Source organism: Miniopterus schreibersii (assembly GCF_964146895.1).
Source record: "Miniopterus schreibersii genome assembly, chromosome: 5".
NCBI classification, from domain to species: Eukaryota; Metazoa; Chordata; class Mammalia; order Chiroptera; family Miniopteridae; genus Miniopterus; species Miniopterus schreibersii.
The window spans coordinates 21,062,172-21,076,466 of NC_138106.1; the positions used below are offsets into that span (position 1 = coordinate 21,062,172).

Here is a 14,295-nt window from a genome sequence, read left to right on the forward strand (position 1 = left end):
GCATGTGTGGAAGGCAACCAATTAATGTGTCTGTCACATTGATGTTTCTCTCTCTGCCCCTTCTGCTCTCTCTGAAAAGGCAATGGGAAAAATATCCTTGGGAGAGGATTAAAAAAAGAGAGAGAAAAGAAAACAAATGAGCAAATGAACATGCAATACATTTTTAAAGGTCCTTGATAGTAAAATAGCTGTGTCAAAAGGTTCAAGGATCTTGATAGACGTGCCCAATTATACTTGAGAAAAGTTGTACCAATAAATGCTCCCTTCACTGCATTGAGGAGGCTCATTTTCCCATTTTCTGATAAGTGGAAAGTAACATTGCACCTATGACTTTTATTTGCACGAAACTCATTCTTGAAGAGACTGGACGTATTTGGGGGTTCTGGGGATATTTATAATACACTTCTCTTATCCTTCACTGTTTTTAGTTCCAGATTTTCTATTTGGCTCCTGTTTATAATTTCTATCTCTCTATTGACCTTTCCCATTTGTTTGGACCTTGCTCTCTTGGTGCCCCTTTAGCTCTCGGAGCATACTTAAAACCATTAACTTAAAGGCTTTGTCTTTAAAACTTTAAGTCTAATGCTGGGCCTCCTCAGGGATGGTATCTCTTTCTTTTTTTCGTGAATGGGCCATACTTGCCTGCCTCTTTGTGTGGCTTGTAATTTTTTGTTGAAAAATGGACGTTTTGGATATTATAATCTGGTAACTCTGGAAATCAGATTCTCCCCCCTCCCCAGGTTTGCTGTGTTGTTGCTTTTTGAGGGCTGCAATCATTTGTTTATTTAGTGACTTTTTCAAATTATGACAGAGCCAAAAAGAAAGAGAAAAAATACTCTCCCACTTTGCCAAACGGCTCTGAGCTTGGGCACTCCCATCAACATCTGGCCAGGCCACCTATAGTACTTGCTTAGCCTTCACCTCCTGCCTGTGACACAAAGCTCTGCCCAAAGCTCTGCCAGTGATTCAAGCCTAGCATCCTCTCAAGTCTTTTCTGAGCCTGTATCTGGCCCAGGCATGTGTGTTGCACTCTGGAGTCATGTATCTTCCTTTTCAGTCTCCACCGTCCTAGGCTTTTTGATCTGTCTGCTGCTTGCCCCACCCACCATCCCTTGCCCCAGGTGGCTTGGGTCTTTATGTGCTCTCAACAGATGCCACCTGGGAAGCCACTCCAGCTCTGAGAGATTTCCAAAGGAGGCAAAACAAAGACAAGCCTCTGTGCCAATCCCTCTGAGAACCACCAGACAGGTCAAAAAGCACAAGCACAATTTTTTGAGAACATAGTTCATATAGTCCCTTCGGCACCAGCAAGCTGCACCAGAACACAGGTTACTGCTCCCATGGCCAATGCCAAGCTGAAAATGAGGAACAGTAGGCAGGTGAGCAAAACATGTCACAATGCTTTCTTACCAAAATTTAGGAGTTTCTTTTTTCATTAAGTGTTCCCTCTAGTTGCTATAAATTTTAAATTAGATTCCAGAAGTCTGAAAAAGTTGAATCTGACATTTTTTGCAAGTTTAATGGTTGCTTAAACAGAGAGACCAATTCTTGGAGCTCCCTACTCCACCATTTTCTGTGACACCACTCCTTTTTTGCTCATTTTTATTGAAGAACTTTTTATTGCATTTGTACAATTGATACCTTTCGTTAAGAAAGGTTCCCACTGTACAAAATCATAAAAGGAAAAGATATAGGATACAGCAACTATGGGTATATCTTTAGCCATGTAGTGAGAGATATGGCTATACTATTTTACCTCAGTGGGGATCTTAGAATAAAATGCTCTCCTAAAACTTGGTCTTTTCACTAAATAAGTTATGATGAATATCTTTCCAGGTTTTTGGCTTTTTAAAATTCTCACCAGAGGATATTTTTTCCACTGCTTTTCATAGAGAATGGAAGGGAGAGAGGGAGAGAGAGGAAGAGAGAGAGAGACAAAAACATCTATGTGAGTGGTTGCCTCCCACATGTGCCCCAATCATGCCAGTGATCGAGCCTGCTACCAAGGTACATGCCCTTGGCCAGAATCGAACCCAGGACCCTTCAGTCCACAGGCTGATGCTCTAACCCCTGAGCCAAACCGGCTAAGGTTCTTTCCTAGTTTTTAAACATAATCTTTCTTCCTCATTTTTAAGAGTTGAGGGTACTCAATTTCAGATATATAGAATAATAACCTAATAAGTCTCCTACATAGGGATATTTAATTTATTTCTAATTTTTATTATTATAACCATACTGTGATGAAATCGTTATGCATACATCTTTGTGTACATGTACAATGGTCTCTTTAGAAAAAATTCCTAGAAGTGAGATCCCTAGGTCAAGGAATATGTACTGACACTTGGATATGTATCAACAAACTATCCTTCAAAGAGATTGAATTAATAATTTACATTCCCATCAACAGTGTACAAATGAGAGACCTCATTTTCTCCTACCTGAGTAAACCCAAGGTTTTTAAGTCATTGTTAATCTTTTCAATCTACTAGGTAAAATATATCATTATCTCTTTATTTTATATTTATATATTAGTTAAATTGAACATCCTTTCATGTTTATACTGGCCATTTGCATTTGTTTCAAGCACTGACCATCCATGTCATCTGGCTATTTTCCTGGACAATTCCTTGAATAGTGAATCTCAAACATGTAGCTCTCCCTCTCCACTTCACCTTGAGAATCATTGTAGTAGTTAGCATAGCTCTCAAATGTGCAGAGCTGATTCTTAAAAACTCATGATCAATTATTTCAAATAAAATTATGATATGTAAAGAATGATAATAGCAGAATACCAGACCAACCTTCACACAGATAACACTGATACACTCAAACCAAAATACAAAAACAACTACTTGAAGACTGGAGAGCAATCCAAAGCAGGCAGCCACTCTGGGAAACAGTTTGGCGATTCCTCAAAAAGTTAAACATAGAGTTACTATTTAACCCAGAATTCTACTCCTAAGTACATACCCAGGAAAAATGAAAACATGTCCACACAAAAACTTATACACATTCATAGCAGCATTATTCATAATAAAAAATTTAAACAATCCCAAACAAATATCTATCAACTGATAAATGGATAAACAAAATGTGTTGTATTCATATTATAGAATATTATTTGTCCATAAAAAGGAATGATGTACTGATATATGCTACAACATGGATGAACCTTAAAAATATTATGTTAAGTAACAGAAGCAAGCCACAAAAGGCCACATAATGTTTTATTCCATTTATAGGAAATGGCCAGAATGGACAAATTCATATAAAAAGAAAGTAGGTTAGTAGTAGCCAGGGGCTTGCGGTGATGTAGGGAGAAATAGGGATTGACAATGAGTGTGTGATTCCTTTTAGAAGGGAAGAAAGTGTTCTAAAATACTGTGGTGATGGTTGCACAATCCTATGAATATACTAAAAAAACAAACTGTACACTTTAAGTGGATAAAATATAGTATGTGAATTATATCTCAATAAAGTTCATTTTAAAAAAAAGGGCAAGCAGAAGTTTGAGGGGAGTCAGTGGTTGAAAGAAGGGAACAGTATTGAATGAAATTCCATTTTTTTACCTTTAACTGAGAGCAGGCCCTACTTGGTGCCTGCACCACTGTTCCTTTGATACCAAAGCAATATTTCCAATATGTGAATATTATCATGTTACTACCCACCACCCATTGTTCTCTAATGACTAACATACTGGTTTTCCAACTTCACTGTTTTAGCTGTTCAAAGAAAATCTTATATTGGATGCTAATAGTAAAGTTGATCAATAGTAAAGTTTCTCTGGTTGCGGGTAGAGAGCAGGACTAGGAGCTCAACTCCCTCATCTGTTTCCCACTCCACAGCAACACTTAAGGGGGCTCCACAGAAAATAATTAGATTTGAAATTATTAACATCTAAACTCTTTTACATGGCAAACAAGATCTGGTCTGAGAATGTCTTTTCTGTACTATCTCCTGGTACTATCCCATGCAAAATCTTACTGACGTTATACTAAAAGCACCATACTCATTTATACTTTGATGCACAAGAGTTTCCTTCTGCCTGCAACTACTTGGAGAACTACTACTAATTCTTTATGCCTCAGCTCTCCAATCAGTGTCCCACAGGCAGAGTCAGGCTCTCCCACACCTTCACAGTGCTTATACACTGATCACACTGTACTTTAAGTCCTATAGTCTGATTCTCCACTAGACTGTCAACAACTTGAATGAAAATCTTAACAGCTTTCCATCCCCAGTTTCTGAAATACTCTGATGAGTAGTATATATTGAATGTCTACTGAATAAAAGAAAATCCTTTTAGAAAGTTTAGTTTTCTAGATTATTAACATTCTAAAAATAGGTTTGATGATTAATAAAGTAAACCTTTAATTCATTTATTCAGATCACTTCAATGACCCAAGCTTTTAAAATTTTTAACTATTTTCGTCAAAATGGCAAATTCAAAGTATTATGCTTAAATTGACTTATTAGTGAATAATTACTGAGTATCTAGTGTGCTGTAGAGATAATACAGAATCCTTACGCTATGGGATCTTATAAAATATCTAGGGAGTCAAAAATAATATACTTAGCCTGGCTGAGCATGGCTCAGCGGTTGAGCGTCGACCTAGGATCCAGGCGATCAGGGTTCGATTCCCAGTCAGGGCACATCCCCAGCCGGGGGCGTGCAGGAGGCAGCCAATCAATGACTCTCATCATTGATGTTTCTATTTCTCTCTCTCTCTCCCTTCCTCTCTCTGAAATCAATAAAGATATATTTAAAAAAAGAAAATCATATGAAAATGAGGTCACCTGCTCTATCATCCTGACGTGTTGTAACTAAGAAAAAAGAAACCAAGGTGAGAGGAAGTTAGAAAAATAGATAAACTTTAGATCATCTAAGGAAGGTACCATGAAAGGAAGTCAACCATGAGATGGGCATTAAAGATTGGGTAGAACTCAGCAAGTATAAGACAGAGGTGAGAGCATTCCGTGAAAGATGCCTGAGGGCATTAGTGAAGGCAGAGAAGATTCGTGAGTCAGTGTTCGACCAGAGTTGAGCACAGATAGAAGTTAAGGAGCTGTGGGAGGAAAAAACTAACTGGATTTATGGCACCATTTTTCAGAGAACTTGTAAAGCCAGGCAGAGGACTTTAACTGTCTTATTTTGCAAGTGAGGAAATAAGCCCCAGGACAATTATGTGATTCCCTCATAGTCAGAAATAGTATGGAACAGCGCCCTCCTACGACGCCGCTGCTTCTGGAGCACTTTGCTGAAACTTCTTCACACAGTCAGTCAATGCCACTGAGCTTGGCTGCTTCCTTAAGGTCTGAATAGAACTTGCATGACAGGAGGCATATTCTCTTGTGAGGAAAAAGTCTCACATACATTCAAACATGGAATTCTTGACAAAAAACCAAAGTCCTTTGGTTTTAAAATGACCATTTTTAAAATTTACTATCAATTTCTTACCAAACATATGCCACCAAAATTTTTGTATGAAATATATTTAACAATTTTAAAAAGGTTTAAAACTGAACTCTCCAATTGATTGAGCATAAATTTTAATACTTTAATTACTTCACCATGTTTTACAATCATGCTTAAAATAAGTATTTCCAGAAAGACAAATAGGAGAGAACATACCTATTCTTCAAACTTAGAGAGTTTGGTCCCATGAATCTGGAATTGATTGAACCAGTATATTAAGAGGACAAATCAGAAAGATTCAATCAAATGCAATCATTGAAAAATGTTTTTAAAGATTGAGAACCAGGTGTGTTGTGCATTACCACATTTATGACAGCACATCTGTGATTGCTCACCACTATAACTTACCCCAGTTTTATCACATAAGCGTAAAGTATGAAATGATCCAACAGCAAATAATTCTCCATCTGGAGCCCAGGCAACTGAGGTAATAGGATGCTCATGAGGTTGTGAATTGTACAGAAGGCGGCCATAACTATCCCATACCTACAAAAGCAAATTTTAAAAAATATTTTATAATAGTCACCACACATCATTAAAACAAGTTTGCCCTACAGTGAAATATCAAGTAAAAATTTAGAAATTATCGTTTTACAATATTAACAATTAAATGTCTTTATTATCACACGAGGGGAGAAAAAGCTATATTCCTTGAAGCTTAAATATCTCAAAAAATATGATAACATTGTGATAATTTTCAGAAGTTACTTAATCTCTAATTACTCAAAAAACCTGCCCATTTTAAGTCCTTTTAAATAATAAAGTCTTGAGATGATGTGTTTTTTGCTTAAATTCTTTTTGTCCAAGAAGTGCTCTATCAACCTTCTCTCAAAGCATTTATTTCAATTAAATTTCCTCTTACTATAGTTACGTTAAATCTTATTATTCCCCCCAAATTATTTCGGTCTAAAGCTAATAAATATTTAATAAACCAATAAACTTGATCTTTAAAAACTTAAATTGAGTTGATTTGTCGAGTCACTAAAACTAGAAGTTGTATTTATGTTGCTACTTATTAAATCAAATCCTATAGGTCAATGAGATAGGCCAATGAGAAAGTCAGCACTTTAAAATACCACTTAAAATTATAAACTAACAATTTGCTAAATTATTAGAGTTAAATGGCATGGCTAAAGTAGTAAAATAATATTCTTAGATGCTAAATACTTTTCACCTAAATCTGATTCTTTCAACCAGGTGATAAATTCAAATATACATACCTTATATTTACAGTCTTCACCAGCAGATAAAATTAAATCATTGACTGAGTTCCAATCTACTTTTAAAATAATGCCATCATGAGCTTTCCACTATGAAAAACAATAAGATATTAATTATAACTTCAAGAGCACTGAAAGTTTTTCTTACAGGAAGACATTTTGCCTCTTTCTAATGATTCTCTTGTCCTCTCCTTGGAGATTCCCATCTTCCTTTCATAACCATTATGCATAACTTCATCTGCTTGTTTCATTTCTAATTTACACTAATGAAAGCACCTAACACTATGACATCCACTACATAGCTTACATCCTTATAAATTTCCTCAGTTGCCTGAACTCCAGATGGAAACTCACTTGTTGTTGAGCTATTCCAAGCTTAACATTTGTGTGATAGCGCTGGAATGAATGTTATGCACTCCAAAACTGTTAAATCCAAACCTTGCTCTCCTTTGCACAGCTGACGCCATTACTGATACTGCCTTCGTTCTTGTTAACTAATTCTTTCCTTCTTTTAAAACTTCTACTATCTGAGTACCTTCTTTAGTACTCTCTTCATTCCCTCTGCATAATCTCCTATACTTCATGTCTCTGGAATAGTCACTGAACAACTATGAAAATCTTCTGCTGCATTTACTATATAACAAAATGATATATTCCACAGATATTTATATATTCTATACACATGTATGGATATATATAAGTGACCCAAAATTGGTAATCCAGAAAGTAAGCATGGATGTCTTCTTGTCCTTAAATACAGTTCACGTGCCCATTTAACTATTACCACACATGTAATTAAAAGCTATTTTTCACCATATTTAAGCAGAATAACATAACTAAAAAAGAATTAATTTTTCTTGATGCCTATAAGGTACATATTAATGTCTGAGCCAATTAACTTCATGTCAAAGAGTGACTGATTTAAAGGGCTCTATCTACAGACCCTTCCCAATCTATTATTTTTGATGTATTCAGAATAAAATACTATTAGTGTCAAATAAAAATAATTCATAGCTTGTTTTACTCAAGATATATAAAAATATACACTCTCAAAAACAAATGTTTTGATAATATATGTTAAAAAGCAATAATTCTCGATAATTTACTGCCAAATTAACTCAATGTCCTAAAATAAACTGCAAGGACAAAAATAACAATATATAGACATAGACATATATAGCTAGATATACACATAGAGATTCTTGAGAGTTTCATTTTAAAGGTACAAAACTTACTTTTGCATATTCAAAAGTTAGGAACAAAATATGATTTAAAGTTGGCTTATACAGTTGACCCACGAGTTTGAATTACACAGGTCGTCTTACATGCGGATTTTTTTCAATAAATACTATAATTGTATTTCTCTTCCTATGATTTTCTTACCATGTTCTCTAACTTATTTTATTGTAAGAATACAGTATATAATACATGTAACTTACAAAATGTGTTACTCAACTGTTTGTGTTATTGGTAAGGCTTCTGGTCAGCAGCAGGCTACCAGTAGTTAAGTTTTGGGGCATCATAGGTATAGTTCACTTTTCAACTATGGGAGGGTCAGTACTCCTAACCCCTGTGTTGTTTAAGAATCAACTGTACTATGCTTTAGGATATCAATTTATATATTACATATATTTACTATTATATATAATGCACAGTTTTCACTTATTTCTCAATGTTAGTCACTTCTTGAAATTCTTTTGAACAAGCTCCTTAATGCCAAAAATTGTTCTGTTTCATTCTGAATATCTCACAGCTAGCATAGTACCTGGTACATAGTAGGTATGCACTGCATTTTCACTAATTGAATTAACAAAAAATGTCTCCTCACTATAACACCAAGTTCTGGGTCTCTACAAGAGTCCCTAAAGCTTTTATGGGAAATGAGATATATACTTTTGAGCTGTATTCTACAAGCAAGAATTAATTAATCACTCTTTTCTGTGGACAATCCAAATTTGAGTACATATTTATGCCCAAGGAGAATTGCCACAGCCTTAGTTTTTCAAAAGGAATAGAAAATTTGCACTACTTTAACTCTTCCTCTACTCTAGCTGAACTTTAGCACTCGAAACTTTTCCTTCCCTCACTACCTCCTGGCTCAAAGGTTCTATGGGACCACTACATTATAATTTAATTTATCAATGGTGATATAAGTATCTTCCCGAGTTTCATTCATAGAAACCTAATTATAGGTATCTCAACAAGCCACATAATTATAAACTAAAAGATTCATCTTGCCTGTTTTTGCTCTCTGATTTCATAGCAGCTTTTCTGAGTGTAAGTGGTAAGGACGAACTTTGACTAAAGGCAGTCAGAACTAGTACTCTTTTCCAGCTTCTTCCTTTTGTCTAAATTCTTTTCCTTAGTTGCCTAAGAGCAAGGACTTGTATTTTCTCTTTCTTCTTTGCCCCACAGTTCTTAGCAGACAGCTCTGCATGCAGTAAAAATGTAAATGCATGCTGACTATATGATATATGTAGCATAATTTACAAACAAGTTACTAATATGAAACCTCAAAGTCATTTCCATCTCCTTACTTCCTCAAATCTGTATTTACTCAACTATTAAATTGGATGCTTCTTAAAACACCTTTCTATCTGCTGTAGCAGATCAATCTCCAGCACTAAATCCTTTAACCCAGGCTAGTCATTCTACATCTTTTCTCTGACCTCCTGGGCTCTAATTTATTAGGAACTGACTAAAAGGTAGAAATAACTTAATAATGCATAATAACATCAATAACAACTCTTCTATATTGAATACTTATTGCATGCATTCAATATGCTTCTTATATGTACTTTCTGTCCTATGCACTTTATAATTTAACTCATTTAATCCTCACAAAAATCCTATCAAGTAGGTATGAGCATCGCAACTGAGATAAGAGTTGAGGCTCAAAGGTATTTTATAAGTTGCACTTGAACCCAAGTGACCAACTCCAAAGCCTATATTCTTGTTCATCACACTAGACTGTGTCATTATCAACATAAGAAGAAAAGGATTCTTCCTTTTAACACTGGAATCAAACATCAAAATCCTGGACATAGGCTTAAAGGTTTTCCATTAATTTGTACTATGCTGACCTGTTTTAACTGCCACCATTGTTTTGCTTCAAAATAATGGGTAAAATTATATACATCAAATTTTTCTAAATTGTTCTACATTGCTTCCCCCTCCATCCCTAAAATACTAAAAGGCTGCTAGAGTCTTAGAGAAACTTCAAGTGTATTGAACAGACGAGAAGGAGGAAGATGACAGTAATGGTAATAAAAAACACAGTCTAAACAAGCTTTTAAAGTTTTATGATTTCATCCTGTTTTGTCTCAAATCTATACATTTGAGGCTGACACTGCTAAAGTCAAAGGTACCAATTGTGCCAAATCATGTGACAATTTAGTAATTCAAACCACATTTATGATTTACTGGTATAATGTGAGTTGGAATAAGAAGGAAGTGAACCTTGTTGGAAACATAACCAGGTATTCCCTGTTCTAGAATAAAGGCTGATAAAACCACACACTCAAAAGCCTCAGACTGTAAAAAGACCACCCAGAACAAAGGGACTCCTAAGAAAGTGACCTCTCACGTAGCAGTCTGGCAAATCCTGATAACAACTTACAAAAGCCTGAGAAGTACCTGTAAAACTTTAGCATTTGGTTGAAGAGGTTTAATGATCAGCTGCTTGCCTGCTGTGTAAAGAACCTTTTCTGAATCAGGGTCCCATGCTACTGAATACACTGGTGTTCCTGTAAAAAGGAGGAAAAAAACCTGATAAACTTTAATTATCATGCCTTATAAAGAGGGAGATTGTTAAGAGGATCAAAAAAGTAACCTAGGGTGTCATTTTGTTTCCTCTTAATTCAAAAGCCCTTTCAAACTGGAGTATAGCCTCATATTGAAATTCAGACTGGATTAATGTTGACCATTGAAAATCTCCTTTGACAACTGACAAACTATATATTTAGCTACTTTTGATCTTGCTGAGAAAAGATGAAGTTTTTAGGAATTCAAGATATTGTGCTATTGAAATACAAAAAATAAGTACACTACACTATTTTAAGATATAAAGAGGTATATAACAAGGTATCATTTCCCATCATCCATAGCCATCAGTTTAAACTGACTCAATGCATACATTGGTTTAAATTTTCCACACAAAAATATACGTGGTATACTCACCTTATAGATAATTCCCATTTCTGATGCTGCTACAGGCAACAGAACTTCCCCTCACTTGCTGCTTAAGAAGTAGTCTATAGTTGAGACTGACCAAATGTCAGAGGGATGGAGGGGGGCGGGGGGATGGAGGGGGAGAGAGTGACCAAAGAATTTATGTGCATATATACACAACCCAAGGACACGGACAATGGTGGGGAGAGTGACTGGGGAGTGGGAAGGAACGGGGGGGAATGGGTCATTGGAGAGAAAAAGGGACATTTGTAATACTTTAAACAAAAATAAAAATTATAAAAAGTTAAAAAAAAAAAAAAGTAGTAGTCTAATGAACAGGAATCACCCAACTCCAAAATGACCTAGCTCTCCCATCTATGAATTCACAAATGGCAAATTAAATATCAGATTAGGGAAAGTCTTGCTATCAATTAAGTGTGGTTTTAGCCTGAAAGCTAGGCTAAGAAGGATGCAAATATCCTACAACCACGACAAAGTTGACTCCACTTCCAGGGGAAAGGTACAAGTCTGAGTTACCTATCATATTGTTATCATCATAATTAACTAGTTTATTAATATTAATAAAGGAAGAAAGCAAAGGGAGGCCAGACATTAAAAGCATGGTCATCTGGGCAGCTTTACTAGGAAGCTACACTTCATGCTCCTCAGGAAAACACCGGTCCGTCCATTCCCTGCAGATCACTGGGGAAAGGGACCAAACAAAGGTGAAGGGCACATGCACAGTGAATTCTGGGTGACACAGGGAAGGTACTTGCCTGTCAATCTAGCCTGGGTAAAAGATCACTGGCTAGGAGGGTGGAGCCATTGCAAGCAAGCAAAATCTTAGAAGTTAAAATCCCCAAAGAGTTCTCTCTCTACTTGTTCCACGACCCGCACTCACTCGTGCATTCTCCTGTTCTCTCTCCACAGCCACATGGCTTTAAGCAACTGCATGGTGCGTGGCCCATGGCCATGCAGACCCCACATGGAATGGACTGCAGCTGGGAACACAAGCTAAGCCAGCTAGATGCTGTACTGGACTGGACTTTAATATGGAAAAGAAACTCTAGGCAGTGGCCTTAATCCTGGCCCTGCTGAAGACAAGATTGGACTTTCTCCATGGACAGATGGAGATAGGAACTCGGAGGGGAAAATCCTTAATTTTACATCATCAATAAAGCTTTCTACAAAACCCCATCCTTCTGTGGAGGCCTGAGGAAATTCTTTTTCTCACAGCACCCCAAGAACTCCAGTTCCCCTGATAACAATACTATAAACTACACTAAATTTCATACTGTTTTCAAAGTCCTAGAATAGGAACTTAGGGATGGTATTTTCTAATTCAATTACTTTCTAGATTGCCCAATATCTTCTGGAAGGCTATACTTTATGTGAGCCTAGTTTTTAAAAAAATAAGTATATCTATTGAACCCATTAAATATCTAAACTCCACTGTCTGACCAAGTTACCTATTCATTAGGAAAGTGAATCGGGTTATAAAATTAATCTATGAAATATTAACCCAGTTCTATATATGTATATATAAAAACCAAGCTTTTAAAAGCTGTCTAGGATACCTATGTCAGACTATTGCAGCAATTGACTTTCTGAGAGTCAATGAATAAATCTTTCAAGAATTTACATTCTCAGTAAAACATGAAATGTGAATCTGAGGAACTATGGTCAACCAATATGATTTAATTATTTATTTAAATGGTAAATCCAACTAATGCTAATCAACAGGAAGTAATCAAGAATCAACAGGGAATAAAATTTCAGTAAGATAAAAACTTGTGTTCAGGTGGCACCCTACTCTTTTGTACCATTTTTTTCCCAACCGGAACACAACTGTGAGCAAGTCTCAGTGGTATACAAGACTTAGAAAGTCTACTCTAATCCAAAAAACTCCTGAAGCATGCCTTCCATGGTTTAGGTTAGACATTATATTGGGTCTAAATATCCTGTTCAGTCAATGACATCTAGGATTGTTCTGTTATCAGAGAAACCTATAATGGCCAATGAGATGGCCAACCTCAGAGGGCACTCTTCCTTTTTCTGTACTTGGTAAGTACATTTTCTTGGAATATTCTCTGGGAGTAGCCAGGAGCTGACCTGGGCTTCAAAAGTAGATCTCCAGATGAACAGAGTTCAACTCTAATAAACCCCCCAAGAAATATAAACAAAAATTTCACATATCTCAGATGTGATTCTTGGGTGAGGATTGGAAGGGAACAGGGGAGGAAAGCCTATTTGATAAGGTGATGGAATTATAAGTGCCTTCTTTATTTCCATTATTACAGTTGTAGTTATTGTGCAAAAAATAAATTAATATATTTTAATTATAGATTATGATATCTTCATGAATGCACTCAGTAAAATTACAGTTTCCTGGAGTGTCTACTAAACAATGACAAACATTTATCCCCAAGAAAATAATTCAGTAAATACAACTCCCACTGAGTTCTATAGGATGTGACTAGTTTTTTAGTTGTGGTAAAGGCCCAGTTGAGGTATAGAATGAGGAGCTAGGGACGCTCTTATGCTCTTTAACACTGAATTTGTGGCCCATTAAGTCAGCTGTGTCACCATTTCCTTGTTTGTAAACCTTATAGATCTTCAGAATACTTGTTTTCCCTTTGGGGACATGAAGATAATTCATTTCCTGTTTATAAAACAATATTTTAAACAATAATAATTTTAAAGAAACAGATATAATAACTATGGTTTTTAAAAAAAATAAGCTTATGGAGAAAAGTAATTCCTTTGTTATAACGTAATTTTTAACCACATTCTTTCAATCAAAAAGCAAATAGGGAGCTATTTATGACAAATAACCTTAAATAAGATTAATAGCCACATCTCATTAGTTCAATCTTCCTAACCATCAATATTCAAAATGGATAAAGCATCAAGAACTAAGAGATGTCTTCAGTATACTCATCCTTTATGCTTATAATAAAATATTAAGTGTGGAACTTATATGAATGCTTTCTTTTCCAAAAGAAGCTGTACTACACATTGCTGTACAACTTCCAATTTGGGTGGTTCTAATAAAGATCATTATTGAAAGTGGCTGAATTACCTTCAGAAAGAAATTATGATGAAATCCAAACCATTAGCATTTGAAACCGATCTATAATATCTCAAATGCTTTAAAAAGCATACTTATTAAAGCACTGAATTATTCCTAGTGCTATGCTTCACTTTGCATAGCATGGAAATAACAAATTTAGCCTTTCAGAATGAATAACTTTAAAACAAAAAGTTTAGCAAATTATGTAATAAGATGTTTTTAATTTCATCATTAACAAAAAATAGACAAAAAAACAAAAATAGTTTTGTAAGTAATTTATTGCTTTTTATATTGGGAATTTTTATTTATGTTCCATTTCAGTTAAAACATTCAAAAAGAGCTTGTTTTTCTGACTT

The 14,295-nt window shown here is 35.5% G+C and overlaps 1 protein-coding gene across 5 annotated transcripts in view; it reads right to left on the minus strand.

Moving 5' to 3' along the window:
* The window catches only part of IFT80 (intraflagellar transport 80), an 82,478-nt gene that overhangs the window by 40,871 nt on the left and 27,312 nt on the right, over positions 1-14,295 (minus strand). For all 5 annotated transcript variants that reach the window (XM_081138090.1, XM_081138087.1, XM_081138091.1 and 2 more), the window contains 3 exons: positions 10,333-10,442; positions 6,697-6,786; positions 5,825-5,962 (listed from right to left, as the gene is read on the minus strand). In XM_081138090.1, the coding sequence (XP_080994216.1) occupies positions 5,825-5,962; positions 6,697-6,786; positions 10,333-10,442 (338 nt within the window). The remainder of the gene's footprint in view (positions 1-5,824; positions 5,963-6,696; positions 6,787-10,332; positions 10,443-14,295) is intronic.